Here is a 19,581-nt window from a genome sequence, read left to right as displayed (position 1 = left end):
CGATACCTATGGCACACATAGAACAAAAAACCGGAGGGAAAAACACAAACAAAACAAGCCTTTAGTTAATTGGGTACGAATCGTTTCATGGTTAAGCGAACGAAAACTTCACTATTCCAATCTTCAGCCCAAATATTCTGATAAATTTGAAAGTGTCTCTAAAAAAATTCACGGTAATCCTCGGCCACGCGACACCAAAAATCAACGATAAGAAAGGCACTTACGAATTCATCGGCTAGCGAGTTCAGGCATCCCACCCCAAAGAAATCCACTCCATGTGCGCCACAAATAGTCCCGTATGAAAAAAAGTTCCGTGTGGAAGGATTACGGTTTAACTATCTAACTTAGAGATATCAAATATAAAATATACAAGAAATGAGGGCAGGGAATCGTCAATTAATAATAGAATTAACAATTAACAATTTTGCCAAGTAGTTCAGTATGAAATAAACCTTTATCGGTAAGACCATTTATCATCATAAATATAAGGGATTAGCAATTGAGTTGCTTCTCCAACATACTGAAAATTCAGAAACAGCAGTCAAAGAACTACTGATTCTAAACTACAAATTTTTCTCTAAAATGGATGGCGATACCTATGGCACACATAGAACAAAAAACCGGAGGGAAAAACACAAACAAAACAAGCCTTTAGTTAATTGGGTACGAATCGTTTCATGGTTAAGCGAACGAAAACTTCACTATTCCAATCTTCAGCCCAAATATTCTGATAAATTTGAAAGTGTCTCTAAAAAAATTCACGGTAATCCTCGGCCACGCGACACCAAAAATCAACGATAAGAAAGGCACTTACGAATTCATCGGCTAGCATATGGAGTGGATTTCTTTGGGGTGGGATGCCTGAACTCGCTAGCCGATGAATTCGTAAGTGCCTTTCTTATCGTTGATTTTTGGTGTCGCGTGGCCGAGGATTACCGTGAATTTTTTTAGAGACACTTTCAAATTTATCAGAATATTTGGGCTGAAGATTGGAATAGTGAAGTTTTCGTTCGCTTAACCATGAAACGATTCGTACCCAATTAACTAAAGGCTTGTTTTGTTTGTGTTTTTCCCTCCGGTTTTTTGTTCTATGTGTGCCATAGGTATCGCCATCCATTTTAGAGAAAAATTTGTAGTTTAGAATCAGTAGTTCTTTGACTGCTGTTTCTGAATTTTCAGTATGTTGGAGAAGCAACTCAATTGCTAATCCCTTATATTTATGATGATAAATGGTCTTACCGATAAAGGTTTATTTCATACTGAACTACTTGGCAAAATTGTTAATTGTTAATTCTATTATTAATTGACGATTCCCTGCCCTCATTTCTTGTATATATATATATATATATATATATATATACACACATACACCCACACACGAACAGATGCCGAAAAGTTCCTGGCCCTGGGTAAAAGAAAATACAAGAGGATCGTTTAATTATTATTTTATTCAACATATTCCCCTCTCACAGTCACACACTTATTGCAGCAGTCCATCAGTTTTTCTAAGTTCTGTAAAAGAACCCAGAAGGTTGGGCTTCCAGCCAGGCCTTTTGCAATAGCCTTGAAGCCAGGAACTTTTCAGCACCCCCTCATATATATATATACATGATGGGCCTCTTTCAGTTTCCACTCACAAGGCTTTAAGCGGCCCATGGCACGTGTCCAAAGTTCCACACAGTATGACTGAACCTGGGGCCATATGGTTGGGAAGTAAACTTCTTATCACACAGTCACGTATGTGCCTATGATTAATAAAACAATGTAAAGGTATATTTTTTTTCTAATTTTTTAATGGTAAAACACTGTATTGTTTAGTTTATTATGCAAATTGCAATGTTAAATTTTATATGTGAACTCCAGTGCACCATATAAAGTCACAACAGTTTAGAACTGTTGTAGCAGATGTATGAAAAAGTCAAAGCAGACAAACTCTGATATGAAATAACTAAACACATATTCAGATAAAGAGATATAGAAAATTGTTTCCAATGGTTCAGCTCAGGAAGAAAATTGTGAAGCCAGGATCTCTGCAGGCCTTTAAGGGCTGGTGAAATTAATTTGGGGTGGTGTTCATCTCAAATAAAAACAAGCTGACAACAACAGGAAAAACACAGATAGGGAGAGAAATTTTAATGAATTGATGATGATGTGGAATTAGGAAAAGTAGTTAGTTAGTTGTGAGGCCTGGAATGATGGAACACAATCTGGATGGCTACAAGATAAAATGAGTGCGATGGGTGGGGGTTGAGTAGAGATGGTAAGCAAAAAGCTAATGTCAGGGAAAAGAGGACATTCTAAAACTGACAGAGTAAAAAGACAGCACATCTGTGGGGTCAAAGTTGAGTAGGTGAGTGACCTCCATTCCAATCAATTGGATGGCTTTTTGGAAGATGCAGCCTAAGATGTTTGTGTGTGTAGCAGAATCATTTCCCTTCAATCCACTAATTAGTTGTGATTTCACTCCAGGTTGGCCTTGAGAAAGACAGCCTTATAATCAAAGGCTGCCCATCCTTTCCAGCCATGACTATCCCACTTACTTTTTTAGACATAATGTATTAATGCATTCACCTTTCTATTTTCTTTTTTAAAGAGCACAGAATATGATTTCAAAGAGATTTACTTTTTATTTCTCGCAGGTTGAAGCTCCCTGCTTGGCTTGAGCCATTAATTCATTTACTGGTGTGCTGAGATCAGCCTGTCACCAGGCAATATGGAGGTGGAATAGTGCAACAGGGAAAACTAATGTAGACGAGCTATGTGTTGGAAAATAAGAGGAAGCAAAAAAGTTCTATAGAAAATACAACTAGTTTACCGAGTTGAAACATTTATTTTATCGTCTAGTCAAGAGGGAAGGCAATGCCCATCAGCTTCTTTTAGGACCTTCAAAGATTGAAGAAAGTATCGTAAAACTGGAGTCCTGCTCTAAATGCATGTAACACTGGTGATGTCAGACCAAGAGATGGATTAAATCTATCAAGCAGGTTATGCTTTGAATTGAGAACACAAAGAACCAGAATAAACACAAGGCAACCAGTCTGGCTCTCTTACAGTTCTGCCAATCCACTGCTTTGTAGTGAGAATTTTTATCCAAGAAGATGAAGGGTAAAGTTGATCTCTGTGAGATTTGAATTCAGAACATGGAGAATATATACTGAAGCAGAAAGCAGGCTTTTTGGAATGTGAAGAGGTATAAGGTGTGCTTTGTATTGGAAAATTGCTTGTATGAAAGTAAGTTGGAAAGTTGTAAGGAACAAATGTATCGAATGTAGAAATACTTGCTTTCAATGAACGCAGAAAGAAAGAGTCACAGAAATTTATGGGGCCCGCTGAAGAAGTAATATGAATGGAATAATTAATTATGCAAAAATGATGTTACTGATTTGTAGCAGACAAAAAATTCCAGAAATTTAGTAAGAAGACTGGAAAAAAGATTAGTCTCTGCTTGAAATTAATTACCAAACATTTAATTAGTAAGCTTGCATCATATAGATAAAAAAAGCACGAAGAATTTAGAATAAAGAGTAAAAATTCTAGACAAACTTCTTTTAGTTTAAGTAAAGAAATTTTAAACATTACATAAAATAGAGAATCTTGAATATTTAGTAAAAAAGAGATTTACTTCATTAATATTTTGCAATAATATTGATTTCTACAAGCAGCATATGGTCACAAACAATTGGGGAGTTCATAGATTAACTCCACTATTCAACCAGTATATTTTTTTAAATTATTGATTTAGTCTGGAGAAAGGGGCTATGCCTATGCTCTTCAAAGATCCTGAGACTGACAAGACTGATGTCACCAATGTTCCTTTTGAACCAAGCTGGTAGTAAAGGGGAAAATATGGGTAGAGAGAAAAATCCAGATGACTAACATTGTTGGCAAAGTGATTTAAGTCAATCTTGAAGAGTTTGGTGGTGGACATACATGGGAACAAGAGGAGGAGCAATGAATGAGACAAGAGTGCTTGAGTGCAGAACACATAAGACCAGCTAACTCCAAAGAGCAGATGAGATGCTACAGCAGTAGCTATGAGAGAGAGAGAGAGAGAGAGAGAGAGAGAGAAAGAGAGAGAGAGAGAGAGAGAGAGAGAGAGAGAGAGAGAGAGAGAGAGAGAGAGAGAGAGAGAGAGAGAGCATATCTGTGAGCCAGAGTTTGAAGTGCATTGGTGATTGATTTAATGAATCGAGTGCCTTTCTTTCGATGTGGGCTAAGTACCATCCCAAATGTGAGAGAAATGCCTCACTGTGGGTCTCACCAGAGGTTTGTAGAAAATAATTGTTGAGGGTGGAAAGAGCAAGGCATTTTCTGATGCTGAAGAGAAAGGCCAGTCTTTGTGATTTATTTTATCACATCTGAAAAGATGAAAAGCAAAGTTAACAACAGGATTCACGATTTTGTCTCAGAACAAAAATATACACAACTTAATAACAGAAGACATTTTGTTTGGAACTCCACCAATTCTGCAAAACTACCTTTGTAATAAATTTAAAATGAAACAAAAACTGGTTAACTTACTCGAATACGATTACAGAATGTGATACAGACTACCATCAACTTGTGGATTATACGCAGTAGGTCAACATTTGTCATCATACCCTCCTTTAAACAATTATGTAAAAAGTCCCCATGGTGCAAAAGGACATCGTCAATATTTGATACCTAAAACATAATAAAAAAACAAATTAATAATTGGTTTCTTTAAGTGACTGACAGGAGCATTACTAAAAACATATCAAATACAGATTACACTGTGTAAAATGATTTTTGCCCTGGGGAGAGAGGGGATTGTTATTTCCTATTTGCTTAATCCTAGAAACTATGAAAAATGGCTAATATTCCCTTCAAACTTTGCTTTTATGATATTTATTCAAACCCCAAAGAATTCTTCTCAACACATGGCTAAGATGCTCCTGCAACCCCTGTTCATGATCAGAGATGCATATATTGTCAGCCACTAAGGGACATGCTCAACTGGCCACAGCCAAGCAAATGACAAGCAAATCTGTGGTATGAAGCAGAATATATGCTGTAACAATATTTCTACCTCAGCAACATGGTGCTGGATCTGTCTGAAATGTAATGGAAAATAGGTCAGTTTCAAAACATTGACGTTCAGGTCACAAAAGAGAAGTTTGAAGGGAATAGTAATCATTTCCTTTGATTTCTAGATAGAAGCAAATAGGAAATAACATTTACTGACCAAAGACAAAAAAAAAAAAAAAAAAAAAATTAAGGTTTCTTTTAAACAGTATCATCTTACTAGGTTTGCTAAGAACAGTAAATGAAGTCATTCATTTTCTGCCATTAATATAAATTACCACTGTCTTAGAAAATGGAAACTTACTTTGAAGCAAGCAAACAGCAGGAGAAATCTTCATGAGAAGAACTCTCATGAAGCCTCTTAGTTCCTCACACTCTAAGGAGCCAGAGCCCATTTAAGTCAATTACTCCTAAGTGTCCTCCAGCTGTTTTTCAAATGCTACCTCTTGTGGGGATTGAAAGTGAGATCCTCAGGTGATTTCATCTCCCTGAACTGCAGTCTATACTGCTTGGCCATGAAGACCACAGAAAGAACTTGCACTCTGGATCTATTTGAATCTGGGTTTTCCTCCTATTCTTAATATAAATTACCCTCAATAATTATTCATATCAATAAGGGGGCAAGCTGACAAAATCATTAGCACACCAGGCAAAATGTTCAGCAATATTTTCTCCAGTTTTATGTTCCAGGCTCAAATTCTGCCAAGGTTGACTTTGCCTTTCATCCCTTTCAGGGTCAATAAAATAAGGACCAGTTGAGCACTGGGGTCGATGTAATCGACTTACCACCTTCCCTGAACTTTCTGGCCTTGTGCCCAAATTAGAAGCCAATATTTTATTTATATTATGAATAATGCTAAATACTAAAAACATGTCCACCATATAATTTAGCTTTGACTAATTGACCTAATTAATGTCAATTAGGTTTTACACCAGAAGGTCTTGTTATACATGATTAAAACATTCATAGACGCTCTGAATCAGACATTCCTTTAGTATTTACTGTTGTCATTTAGCTTCAGGTCAGACTTGTTTGAGCTGACCAGACTTATAATCAAAGACGTTCCAACAACGACCACCCCATTTTATTAGACATCGCATTTGTTCAATCTTTATGGCACAGAGTGTAATCTGAGGGAGACTCAGATGCTATTTCTAGTAGGTCAAAAAACCATAGAGAAAGCTCTCATGCTGGTTAGAAATTTCAAATGTTTAAACAAAACATATCTCTGTTGAAAGAAATAGCATAATTGTCCTATTGTTCCTACATAAGTTTATATTTCTTTAGATAAAGCAATTTTTATGGCTATGTTGGTGGCCTGTATATAAAAAGTTATTAGCTTTGATGGACATTTTTTTTAATTCACATTCTGTATTTATATCATTATTGTGCCCAATTTTATTGCAAAATTAACAGTTTTACTGCTAATACAAATTCCTTTATTTACTTCAGTCATTTAACTGCAGCCATGCAGGAGCACCACGTTGAAGGATTTTAGTCGAACAAATCAACCCCAGGACTTATTTTTTTAAGCCTAGTACTTATTCTATTGCCCTCTTTTGGCGAACCGCTAAATTAATGGGACATAAACATATCAACACTGGTTGTCAAGCAGTGATGGGGAGACAAACACAGACAGACACACACACACACACACAGAGTAATCCCTTGACTATCACAAGTGTTATATTCCAAAACCTCCCACAAAATCTAAAAAAATATAAATACCTATTGGCCGCAGAAATCTGCAATATACTGAGGAGTCCGCGCTATAAATTTACATATATTAGCCAGAAAAGTCCACAATGTATTGAGTGCATGATAGGTGAACAGCGATGTACTGAGTACATCATAGGTGAACCGTGATATAGCAAGGAATTACTGTATATATACAATGAGCTTCTTTCAGTTTCCGTCAAACAAATCCACTCACAAGGCTCTGGTCAACCTGAGGATATAGTAGAAGACACTTGCCCCAGGTGCCATGCAGTGGAACTGATCCCAGAACAATGTGGTTGGGAAGCAAGCTGCTTACCACACAGCCACACCTGCACCTATATGTATAATTTACTTTACTATTTACAATTTCATGTTTATTAACCCACTGGCCATATACAAACACAATATTCCAGCTATTTTATGTCCAAACTGGCAAGATCCAGCCTCTTACACCTACCCTAGAATGTCATTCAAAAAACAAACAGCCACATAATTGAAATTTCAAAGCTACAAGATAAATTCAAAACAATGTGAATAAACTAGAAAAGCACTTGGAGAGCGTAGACATCTTAAAATCAAACTCAGGACCTCATGATTGCAAAGTTAACTTCTTAACCACTTAGCCATGTACAAATACAGAAAAAACATCTGACATATTTAGTATATTTTTTTTAAGTATTTAGTACATTTTTATAAAACTCTTTAACTAGTTTCAGCATGAAAGCTGCGGTCATGCTGGGGCACCACTGTTGAAAAAATGGGTTTGCATGTCATCCTTGCACAGGGGCAATGTAAATTTTTCACTAACTTCTTTAAATTTTCAGAGAAAATTAGTTACCTTATCTTTTACTTGTTTCAGTCATTGGACAGCGGCCATGCTAGAGCACCATCTTCAATGGTTTCAATTGAACAGATTGACTTCAATACTTATTTTTAAGGATGGCAGATATTTTATTGATCTCTTTTGCCAAGCTGCTAATTTAGTGGGGGGAAGGGGTTATAAACAAATAACACCACTTGTCAAGCGATGATGAAGAGGATGAACACAAACACATACATAGATATATGACAGGCTTCTACAGATTTTACCTACTAAATTCACTCACAAGACCTTGGTTGGCCCAGAATTGAAACCACATGCAAGGGTTGGATAAAATAAAGGAAACACCTAGCATTATAGCATCATAATTTTGAAATATCTATAAAACTATCAAAAGCTTATTTATTTTTATGTTTCTTGATTTATTATTAGTGTTGCTTAATATGATTTGCTAAAATTGCTGTTTCTTTTCAGATATCATCAGAAAAAGGTAATTAAAATTCATTAAAATCACAGATCTATCAGACTTTCAAAGAGGTCAAATTGTTGGTGCTTCTATGGCAGGCACTAGTGTAATGAAAACAGCTGAAATGTTTGGTGTATCAAGAAGTACTGTCTCAAAAGTAATGACAGCCTTTGAGAAAGAGGGAAAAACCTCCTCGTTGAAACAAAACTCCAGAAGAAAACCAAAACTTTCAGATAGGGACCGTTGGACTCTTACATGAATTGTTAGAAAGGATCACAAAAGTACAACTCCCAAAATTACTGCAGAGCTTAATGACTGCCTTAAGAACCCAGTTTCCACAAACACTGTTCGCCGGGAGCTGCACAAAGCCGGATTTCACAGGATGGCTGCAATCAGAAAACCACTACTTTCAAAAAACAAACGTTGCAAAGCATTTAGATTGTAGTAAAAAACCTACAGAATTAGTCCCTTGAGCAGTGGAAGAATGTTATTTTCTCGGACGAGTCATCCTTTACCTTATTTCCAAACACCGGCCAAGTATATGTGTGGAGACAGCCAAATGAAGCATTTGACCTAGACTGCCTTCTTCCAAACTGTTAAACATGGAGGAGGATCTGTGATGATCTGGGGGGGGGGGGGGGACTATATCTTGTAAATCTGCCGGCCCAATGGTTTCCCTTCATGGCAGAATTAATAGTCAAGACTATTTAAGCATTTTATCTGATCAAATTCATCCTATGGGTGCGGAACTGTTTCTGGAGGAAAACACAATCTTTCAGGATGATACTGCACCAATTCACACAGCTAAAATTGTTACTGAATGGCATGAGGGACATTCTAGTGAAGTTGAACCTCTTATCTGGCCACCACAGTCCCCAGATCTCAATATTATTGAACATTTATGGTGCATTGTAGAAAAACAAGTAAGGAGTCGATATCCTCCACCATCATCACTACAAGAACTGGAAACTGTTTCAGCTGAAGAATAGACAAAAATTCCTTTGGAAACAATTCAATTTGTTTGAAATTTTAAGGTGTTTCCATTATTTTGTCCAACCCCTGTAGTTGCAAAGCAGACTTCTTAACCAATATATTTTGAGCCAATATATTTTGATTAGACTGTGAAAATTGTCAATATATGCTGTTTTAGGTTGGTGAAAGTAATTTTCTGAAGGATGATGTCAAGTTCACTGACATAAAAATAATATTATTTTATAGTTATTTTCAAAAGTGACCTCTTTGAAATAATGTTACACAACATTAATTCTTTTCAGCAAGTAATCAGTTAGCTACCACTCGTACATCAGTAAACTGCTATATACATGAGAAAAGAAAATATGAAGCAGTTATATATGACTACTATTTGTCCACTCTATCTCTCTTTCTCTCTCCCCTGCTCTATCTATTAATCAATCTAACTAGCTATAAATATATAATATAAATATACAATTAAATATATGTATGTGTGTGTGTGTGTGTGTATATATATATATATATATACATAAAATATATACATACATGCACACACTATATGTATATGTATACACACACACACACTATATATATATATATGTATATATAACACACACACTATATATATATATATATATATATATATACACATGCATATGAGTACAGGACATCACTGACAGTGCAATTAACATGAAATATGTAAACGAGAGAAAAAATGGAAAACAAGATAAGTAAACACAGAGAAAGGACCCTTCATCAGTTGTCGGCTGTCTGTTTACTCCTCATTTCGAGCATTCAACGACAATATGAGTCTTCAATGACAGTTTCTCCCATAAATTCTAAAACAAAATTTAGGATTTATGGAGGGTCAAAGTTGGGATCATAAACATGACAGGGGAGACATACAAGGAAACTGAACAAAAACAAACTTGGAGGGTTGTTAGACCAGAATGAGAGGAAAATTGTGAACACTGTGAGAAATATTTTTTTGAAAAGAGAAAAGATAGAAGAGAGACACACAGACACACACACACACATGCACTATCTACAATACATTAAAAGTCAGATTGAATCTTGCTTGCTTGCAATGTTACTTAGGCAAATTGGCGCATAATGAGAAAATACTATGAATTAAGTGCCCCCTTAAATGTAAATACGAGTGGAATGAAACAAATTTCGTATAAATTGGATAACTTGATGCTGAAAGGGAGGTAACTCTTACCTTTCGATTATATAGTGACTTGACAACAAAAATTGTTTATATTTTTACTTTTGTTAAACACAATATTTTAATCATTTAGAAATATTTTCAAGTGAATGTTATTTCAAATATGTAAGCTGTTTGTACAATAAGTATTTATATTTTAGCTTTCTTTAAACAGACAATATTTTAATGATTATTTTCAAGTGAATACCATTACAACAATTCATTTTGGCATAAATATTCCGTAAAAGAACCATTCATAACTGCAGTGTAAAATAATTTTTTTCCATATATGCATTCATATCTCACTTCCAAAGATTTGGCTGCTATTTCTTGCACGCCCTGCTACCACGTAACTCTTATTTGCGATAAAGGATCCGAAACTCCGGTTAATGTGGTAGCAGGGCATGCAAGAAATAGTAGCCAAATCTTTCATTTCCTGGGGGAAAGGAGCTGCTTAACCTTGATTTCGATGTCTCATTCATTGAAAGCATGCAAAATAACCTAGAAAAGAAAAAAACTCCACAAAAAAAAAAACTCCATTGCTAGGAAACTCAGACTTTCCCGGTGACCCAACGGGTCATGGGTAATCTAGTATATATATATGCTCCTGAACAAGTTGTTGAGGAATCAATGCTAGATATGTCAAAACAATTGTAGTGATAAATAATAAATTCTTTTATATTCCATCTTCTGTCTTTCATTTGCCATATACATAACGATCACTGTGAAAGTGACCGTGCTTTACCAGTAAGCTACCAGGTATAAACCATTCATTTTATTATCCATTATATATATATATAGAGATAGATAGATAGATAGATAGATAGATAGATAGACACATACACACACCATGCAGTGTATGATTTTCACTCCCTTGTTACTTATAATATACATGATATAACAAAATTTAAGAAAAAAATGTATGCACAAAAAAAGTAGAAATAAAGACAAACAAGCAAAATATTTACTGTTTCCATCTTGTTTAGAAAAATATGCCAATTTGGTTCAATAACTTCTACCATTAAATAGTATTCTAAATTCTGGACAAAGTTCAACATGCGTTGCCTTAAGGCAAATGCAGCAGTGTAACCTTTAGAAGGGAGCAGTTTTACACATTTATTTTGCAACCATAAACTGAAACAAAAATAAACCATTTAAATTCTTTGTTTATAATAATAATAATAATAATAATAATAATAATAATGATGATGATGATAATAATAATAATAATGATAACAATAACAACAATAGTAATGATAGGTAACTTGAATGTGGAGTCTAAAAACAGAAACAATTTCTATCATAGTAGGGGCATTAGGCATGATAAAAAATATTCAGACAAATACATAACAGAAACACTAGGACTAACAAGTATATATAATATACAGTAGATAGTACTACAAGGTACTACAAACATCCTATGTAAAACACTTTCAATACAGTAAAAATAAGAGCATCACAACAAACTACAGCATATACCCAAGGTACACAGAGCTGCGCTCGGTAGTGCAGTGAAAGCACATGATAAAAATAAGACTATTGAATAATAATAATAGCAAGAGCACTCAGAGAGCACAGACCTCTGCCAAGGCAACACCAATGTCCTTTCAGCGATTAGCCAGAGATGCTTTTCAAAAATGAGAATATCTGAAATAAATTCAACTGCTCTCACAAATGGGAATACTAAAAATGAGCCCAACCACTCTCAAAAATTAAGTAAAAAAACTGAAAGAATGATCCAGAATCCTTGTCCAGTACCTGGTCAATCCCAATGATAGTTATAGAATGTGAAAGTGGATGTGCAGGTCATGTTTGTAACGCTATGTGTGTGTCATCTGCAGTGGGAACAGGGACAGTTTTCTCTATGAAGGCCTTTTTTAGTCTATCCAGTGATACAGTGTCTTTACGACCATTAAGGTCTATAGTGGAAAATTTACCCGTGCGTGAAAGAAAATGGAAAGGACCTGCATACAGTGTTTGTTAACAGAGGTTTAACAATATCATTGCGCACAAAAACATGAGTCCAAGAACTAAAGCTTCCTTCAAGGCAGAGCTAGAAATGCAATTGTCAAATAGGTAAGAGGTTTTAAACAGGAGCGATATATTCAAAATTGGTAAAACTAAAAATTGTAGAGTATAATTTAAATTTATTATTGTTACTGAATATGTTAGTGTTAATTACTTTCTGAACGGTTTTGCTGCCTTTTGTTTATGTAGTGTGATTTCTTTATCCATCAGTTTCTTCTAAGACAGAGACGTGAGTAAAATTAATAATAGAGAAACGAAAATAAAACTTTGGAAACAGCAACGCCGCCATAACTGACATGGAATCCAAGAGTGTGCTTTCAAGGGAGATAATCAGAGAAAGACTTGAAAGTCAACGTAAGATCGTAATACCTCATGTAAAGTAAGTAAATATAACAAATAATCCAGAATTCCTGTATGGTACCAGATTGATCTCAAAATCTAATCAATTTGTGCCAGTCATGAGGCTAAACATCTCTGAAGGCTTCATCCAAATTTATCCAGCAGTTCTTGAGATATCTTATCCACAGACAAACAAACAAATGTGACTGAAAATAATACCTCCACTTTCACTAAGGCGGAGGTAATAATAAATTGAAGTGGAACTATTCAAATTTTCCTCACCAGGTTTTATTTTATGCAACATCATATATTTGATATAGCCATAAGTATAGAGAAATTACCTTTCATTGACAAAACAAAAAGTTTCCTAAATTTCTCCCAACAGTCACTCAAACCATTATCTCTTCAGTATCCCTATTTCCAACCCAATTTAGTACTAGAACATACCTATTATTTCCTGTGACTTCTCAGATCAACTTATGGATTTTAATATTTGCCAATCACTCCAATACATTTAATACAATAAAAGAGCTGTTGAATTGACAGCTGGATTCTTATGTGAAATGTCAAGAAGCCTATGTTCAAACTTACTTGCATAATTGTCGTTCCACATGTTTGCAGTAGAAAAGCTGTCTGAACAATAATTGATAGAGCATAAGAGCCTGAAAATAAAATAAAACAGAAGATGAAGACAAAGAGAAGAATCTTTTCAGTGTAGAATAATGAAACCTAGGAGATACCCCTTGACTAAAAGTTCATAAAATATAGCTGAAAGCTTTTGTAATAGTATCATATTTTCAAGCATACAAGCATTTTTTCAGACCATAATTTACAGCTGAAATAGGTAGATCGACATATACACCAAGAAGGAGCAAAAATTCCATGTGAAATGCAGCAGGGTTCGGAAAAAGATAGTAACAATATTTGAATGTTTACACTATACACTACATCAAATTGTATGCCAGAAAATGCAACTGAGACACCGAAGTGTAACACAAAAAGGAAGCAGAGTTCCTGTCAACTTCTTACACTTAATATATAAACAAAAGACTCCACAATAGATGTTGTTTTATTATTACTACTACTGGTGACACGTAAAAGCACCCACTACACTCTCTGAGTGGTTGGCGTTAGGAAGGGCATCCAGCTGTAGAAACTCTGCCAAATCAGATTGGAGCCTGGTGTAGCCATCTGGTTTCACCAGTCCTCAGTCAAATCGTCCAACTCATGCTAGCATGGAAAGCGGACGTTAAACGACAACGACAAACAGCTACTTATTAATTTTAGAACCAAGGATCCATCTATGAAGTGCTTAATCTATAATGTATCAGATGATCTGGTTTTCTATAATTATATCTGAAATATAACACCATGTTATCATATCAATAAAATTCAGAGTTCAAGTTACATCTTTCAAGTTGAAATATAATAAATCTAAATTTAGTACATATAAAAGGACTGAAAATACTTTCCACTGCTTAATTTTGGAAGTTCTCATCTAACCAATTATATCACTCTGTGGGTGAAACATAGTTGTCAGTTTTTACAATTCTAATATTTCAAACCCAGCTCTTCCCTACTGACTCCTCATCATCTTCTTGATGACATTGCTAAGAATACTAGATACTAATATGGCATATTTTGTAGAAGAAACTTTTCCAGCATGTTATAGCACTAACCCACAGGAGCAGAATTATGTGAATAGTTCTCATGAAATAATATTTCCACTCATTTTTTATGAAAACTAAATTTCATGGTTATTGCAGTTAAGATATTAAATATCTAAAAAAAAAAAGAAAAAAAAAAGAATTGGAAGCTTCTGCTAGTCATGTTGCCTCAATAAACTTGACATGTATCAGCAAAAAATAGTTTCAAATATGACATTCCTTAACAAAAGAAAGATTGGTATATAAAACTGCTTTTTGTAGTAAAAAGGTATAAGAAAGCTAAAAGAAGGCTTTTTACAAAGTAAATCAGTTATTTCAAAATAATAAATTATTTAATTGAAAGGACTATATTTTCTCTCTCAAAGAAAGCTATATGAAAAATAAAATAAGATAGTGTTTTTCATAACTAACATCAACCATAAGATTCTATACTTAAAACATATCTAGTTGAAATAAACCGAAAAATAACAATAATTCCAATGGGGAATTTTAGAATCTAAAAATGTAAGAAGTTAAGTATTTATGGAAGGGTGCAAACTGATCTCAAGCAAAGTTCTGGTAAGTTTTTGGATATAATCTAGTTAGGGACAGTTTATATATATATAAGTTGAATCTGTTTAATGAAAGAAATATTAGTGAAATTGTAGGAAGAGTAAAATCTTTCAACCAAATATTCGAATCAGAAGAAAGCAGAACTCCATAAACTGAAAAAGCAAAGCAAAGAGGACAAGAAATGAGAAATACATAAAAGTCATAAAACTAATTAAAATTTAGGGTCATTAAACAAGAACTTCATATTAACATTGGTATCAAAAGCAACAATAAAACAATTTGTAAAAGTAGATTTACACTGACCTTTCTATTTAAAACAAGAGTTAGTGGCCATTTCACATTATAATTGAAGGAGAAAGATTCCAGGCCAGACAAATTACACTCAACAGGGCTACTGCGCATTGCTAGAAAACACAAGTTACAGTAAAGAGATCAGCAGACAAAAAACAAACAAAACATATTAAGTCAACATTTACTCCAATCAATTCACTGTATTTTTACCCTACAAATTTATCCTCCATTTTCATCTCTCATGCACATAACAGCTAATGATTGTATGCATGAGAGACATTTTCTCAACTCATTTATGTTGAGTTAACCATTTTGTTACTGTGTTTCTAATAAAGTACATTGTTTATGTTTCAAATAATTTAGCTTTTAGGAAAATAACTTAGTCATTATTAAGCAGATATTTCAAACAAAAATTAACATGAAACTTTGATAGAAGGCTTTAATTTAGATCACTCTAAAACAAGAAAATTGTATCATGGAACCTGAGGTAGCCTCAAGCAGATTGGTATCAAAAGAGTTAACTAGTGTTTAATTGTTTTGGCCAACTTGCAACCAAGTTTTAGAATTTTGACAAACAGTCTTGGTCAACATGTGACTTGCAGTCTTGGTTAACATACTTAGTTAAATTGCAGATTGCATTCTTAATAATTCATAACTTTCAGCCTCAGGCAAAATCCAATTGACAATGAACTGACAACAGTTTCAAACCCAAATTTTAATAAATACTGAACTGTTTGTTCTAGATCTGATTGCAGATTTCTTAAGAAGGAAGGGCTATTTCTGAGTGAGTACACATAAACACTTTTAAATAAAACATCTTAAGCACACAAAATACTTTACAGAGTAATGTTTTGTAGTACATCCAAAGTAGCTACAACTTTGGTAGCCTCTTATCACATAAAAGAACATCACTGGTATAATGTAACCCATGTTACATGTTTGTGATTATGTGTAGAAATGACAGAAACAGTTCCTTTTTGGAGTTAATAATCAAAATAAATTAAATGATTTAAAGAAATATAGAAAGGATTTGAAGAGAAATCCCTGTTTACCTTTCAGAATATCATATAACTGAGATATTAGGTCAGTTTCCTGGAATTGTATCCTGAAATAATATTTGAATATTCATTAAAGTGCCTATATTAAATGTTGAATAATTGTAACGACTGCATTTCATAACAAACTGTTCAATAGCATTCTTAATGTTTGATCAATCTAATGATACATTCTATATTGTAATGAGGAAATCTGATTCTAAGACATTGATTGTAAATTTGAACAAAATTTACTATATCTTGTAAAGCTAAGCTAGATTTTGTGATGGTCAAATTTTATGTGTGAAAATATACACATGACTTCAAAATATTAAAACAACAGTTTCTAATAGTAATAAAAAGAAAAAGAATCATAATTAAAAACCTACAACAATTAACTTTAGCAGTGTAAACTCATTATTGGTAAATTTTATAATCATTCTCAGAAAGATCATATTTATTTTGCTCATCTTCCACATTTGCATTGTGGTGTTCATGCAACAGCATATTTACAGAAGGAAACATTTAAAAAAAATTGTTCTGTGAACTGCCAATCATAAATTTGCACTACAATGGCAAGAGACAGAATCAAGAAAAAGCTTATTACATACTATAAACTACTAATAGCATTCCATTAAGTGGAGCCTGAACTCCAGATATTTTCTGAGAAAAAAGACGTAAAGAGTATGTAAGTGAATTCCAAGTATGCTACAACATAATTTATAACCACTTGTAATGGTGGAAAAGAGTCATAAATTCTTTACAACTTAAAAATTGGGGATTCATTTGGAAACCAAGAAATATTATCCAGAGAAATAATTTGTGGTGATTCAAAGACCTTGAGCATTTTCATTTCTTTCTTTTTCCCCTCAAATAAAGAGAGAGAGATAGAGCAAGTGTGAGAGAGAGTGGGGGGGGGGAGAGATTTGTTATTTCTAGCAGGTCAAGTGACCACACAAATGCTCCCTTGGTTTTTATCAGCTGCTTGTCTGGTACATTGACTTCTCCAACAATATTTTTAATAAATAACTATCCAAATATAATATTCATTAGATTATCTCTACTAATTCCAAAAAACAAAAAAGAGAGCTCCATCAAGTAGTAATGAATGTCTCTGAAAAAAACAGAATATGTTAAGCATACATACCTCAAATCATCTTTGAAAGGATCAACATTTGCAGTACTGGTTCGTAAAGCAAGCTCTAGCAAAGTTTCCATTCTCCTACGACTTATGTCTACAATGCAGTCAAGGAAAAAAACCTACAAATTCTATTTTACAAAAAAAAATATCATCCAGTTTGTCTTTACCTTTCAGCCACATCAAATCATCATCAGTAGTTATATATATATATATATATATATATAGATGTTTTCCAGGGGCTAAAACAACAGTAACATTGTCCTTTATAGAACTGTCACATTCTGTTGGCAGTCATTCATCTCTCTCCAATTCCCCTCCTCTGTCACCTGAGTCAAGTTACATGCCCTAGTTTATCAAGTACTCTCAACACCATCCCCACTCTCAAATACCTCTTTCTGGCCTTTCAGTCAGCATTGTTCCCTCCCCAAATTTACATTTACGGCTCTCCATTAATGGTTCACACTGGAAAGTGGTTGGCTAAATGAGCAAAGAAAGTGTATAATTATATTAGGTCTCACTAGTTTTGTTTCGTCAAGGAAAGTTCAACCACTCAAGTTCTGATGCCATGATAAAATGCACCCAGTACACTCTGTAGAGTTATTGGCAATAAGAAGGGCATCCAGTCATAGAAACCAAGCCAAATCACACCGTTGAACACTTGCCTTTGGGAACAGTAACTCCCAAAAGGAAATAATTTAGATCATCGTCTATGCAACCCATGCCAACATGGAAAGTGAATATAAAATCATGATGATGACTGGGGCTAAAGAGATGCATCTCTCACAAATAAACTACTTTTCTACTATGATTAAAGCAGCATTAGCAATCTAAAATTCTTCATACTATAACCACTACTTAAATATGACAACTGACGTATCCCCTTCAGATATTTAGTCTCTTGCTCCGTCTCTTAGCCTTTTCTTCACTCATGTTACTCAACTAGCACTGGTCAAATTATTCCCGAAACATTACAGGCATATTTGTCCCTTTCCAATATCTTTAATAGCAGCAATAGCAGGAGGAACACTTCCAGCAATGGCAGGAAACTATGTTGAATATTGACAAAATAACAAATACATCTGATGAAGATTACATCACCAGTAGTACCATACAACAACATACCTAAAACAAACAAACCATACAGTTGAAACTATAATAATCTCAATAATAGCATTCTCAAGAGAAATTCAATTAGGCATCTTAGATTGCTTATTCAAAAATGAAATTTTCTTCCATACCATTTTCAGAGTATAGGTTGCAAGCACCACAAATTAAGACAAGTAACCCAACTCAATAACAAAATAGTTGATGTTAAAAAAGATTGTAAGACTGAATTGAGCAGATGCTAATTATAAAAAAAAGACTCCCATGATTGCTTCAGAGCTCACAAAACATACTACAAACACAATTCTACAGAATTACTATACAAAACGTTTGATTCTGCTGTAGGATACTCTTATATGGCTGTTTCATTTCTTCTTCTGTCATATCCATAAACTGAACAATAAAATCTCCTTTGTCCAACAGGAAATAATGTTTCATAGACCTAAAATAAACGTAAATTATATCATAACAGTTTAAGATGCAACAGAAATTAACTCATTACAATGGAATAAGATTAATAATTCCATCAGAAGATAAACTACAATTCCCTTTGTTGTTGTTTGGCTCCAAGTCAGCTCCAGCACAGGAAATTTATGATCAAAAACCTTCCTCTAATAGCTACTGATTTTCTATCAGACACTGTAAAGCTATGACTATGTTATCCAATGCTTATTTGTAGGCTCCACTACAGTAACTGTTCTATAAAAGAAACAGCAATAGTGTAAAATATTTCTTCCTATTATAGGCAAAATAGTGTAAAACATTATCAAATGATGTACTTTGCCTGTTCAAAAGTTTCATACAAAAGTTGTATAGCCTGGCTCTCTGTCAGTTATGAAGATAAGCATTCCAGTTGATCCGATTAATGGATCTGCCTGCTTGTGAAACTTATGTGCAAGTGGCTGAGCATTCCACAGACATGCATATCCTTAATGTAGTTCTCAAGGAGATTCAGTGCGACACACTGAATGTGACAAAGCTTGGGCCATTGAACTACAGGTACAACTTATTTTTGCCAACTGTGTGGATTGTATAGAGGTACGTTATTAAATAAGTTATTAAGGTGGTGAGCTGGCAGAATTGTTGGCATGCCAGTTAAAATGCTTAGCAGCATTTTGTCTGTCTTTATAGTCTGAGTTGAAATTCCATTAAGGTCAATTTGCTTTTCATCTTTTCAGGGTCAATAAAAGAAGT

The 19,581-nt window shown here is 34.2% G+C and overlaps 1 protein-coding gene across 1 annotated transcript in view; it reads right to left on the bottom strand.

Moving 5' to 3' along the window:
- The window catches only part of LOC106868733 (gamma-tubulin complex component 2), an 82,708-nt gene that overhangs the window by 9,765 nt on the left and 53,362 nt on the right, over window positions 1-19,581 (bottom strand). The window contains exons 21-27 of the mRNA XM_014914131.3: window positions 18,738-18,829; window positions 17,290-17,377; window positions 16,161-16,213; window positions 15,121-15,221; window positions 13,190-13,260; window positions 11,200-11,365; window positions 4,522-4,665 (exon numbers count right to left, since the gene is read on the bottom strand). Coding sequence (XP_014769617.1) covers window positions 4,522-4,665; window positions 11,200-11,365; window positions 13,190-13,260; window positions 15,121-15,221; window positions 16,161-16,213; window positions 17,290-17,377; window positions 18,738-18,829 — 715 coding nt within the window. The remainder of the gene's footprint in view (window positions 1-4,521; window positions 4,666-11,199; window positions 11,366-13,189; window positions 13,261-15,120; window positions 15,222-16,160; window positions 16,214-17,289; window positions 17,378-18,737; window positions 18,830-19,581) is intronic.

This window comes from Octopus bimaculoides, chromosome 4 (genome assembly GCF_046866305.1).
Source record: "Octopus bimaculoides isolate indiv1 chromosome 4, ASM4686630v1, whole genome shotgun sequence".
Classification (NCBI taxonomy): Eukaryota; Metazoa; Mollusca; class Cephalopoda; order Octopoda; family Octopodidae; genus Octopus; species Octopus bimaculoides.
The sequence above is the reverse complement of the archived record's forward strand: the minus strand, read 5'-3'. Positions and strand labels throughout refer to the sequence as shown.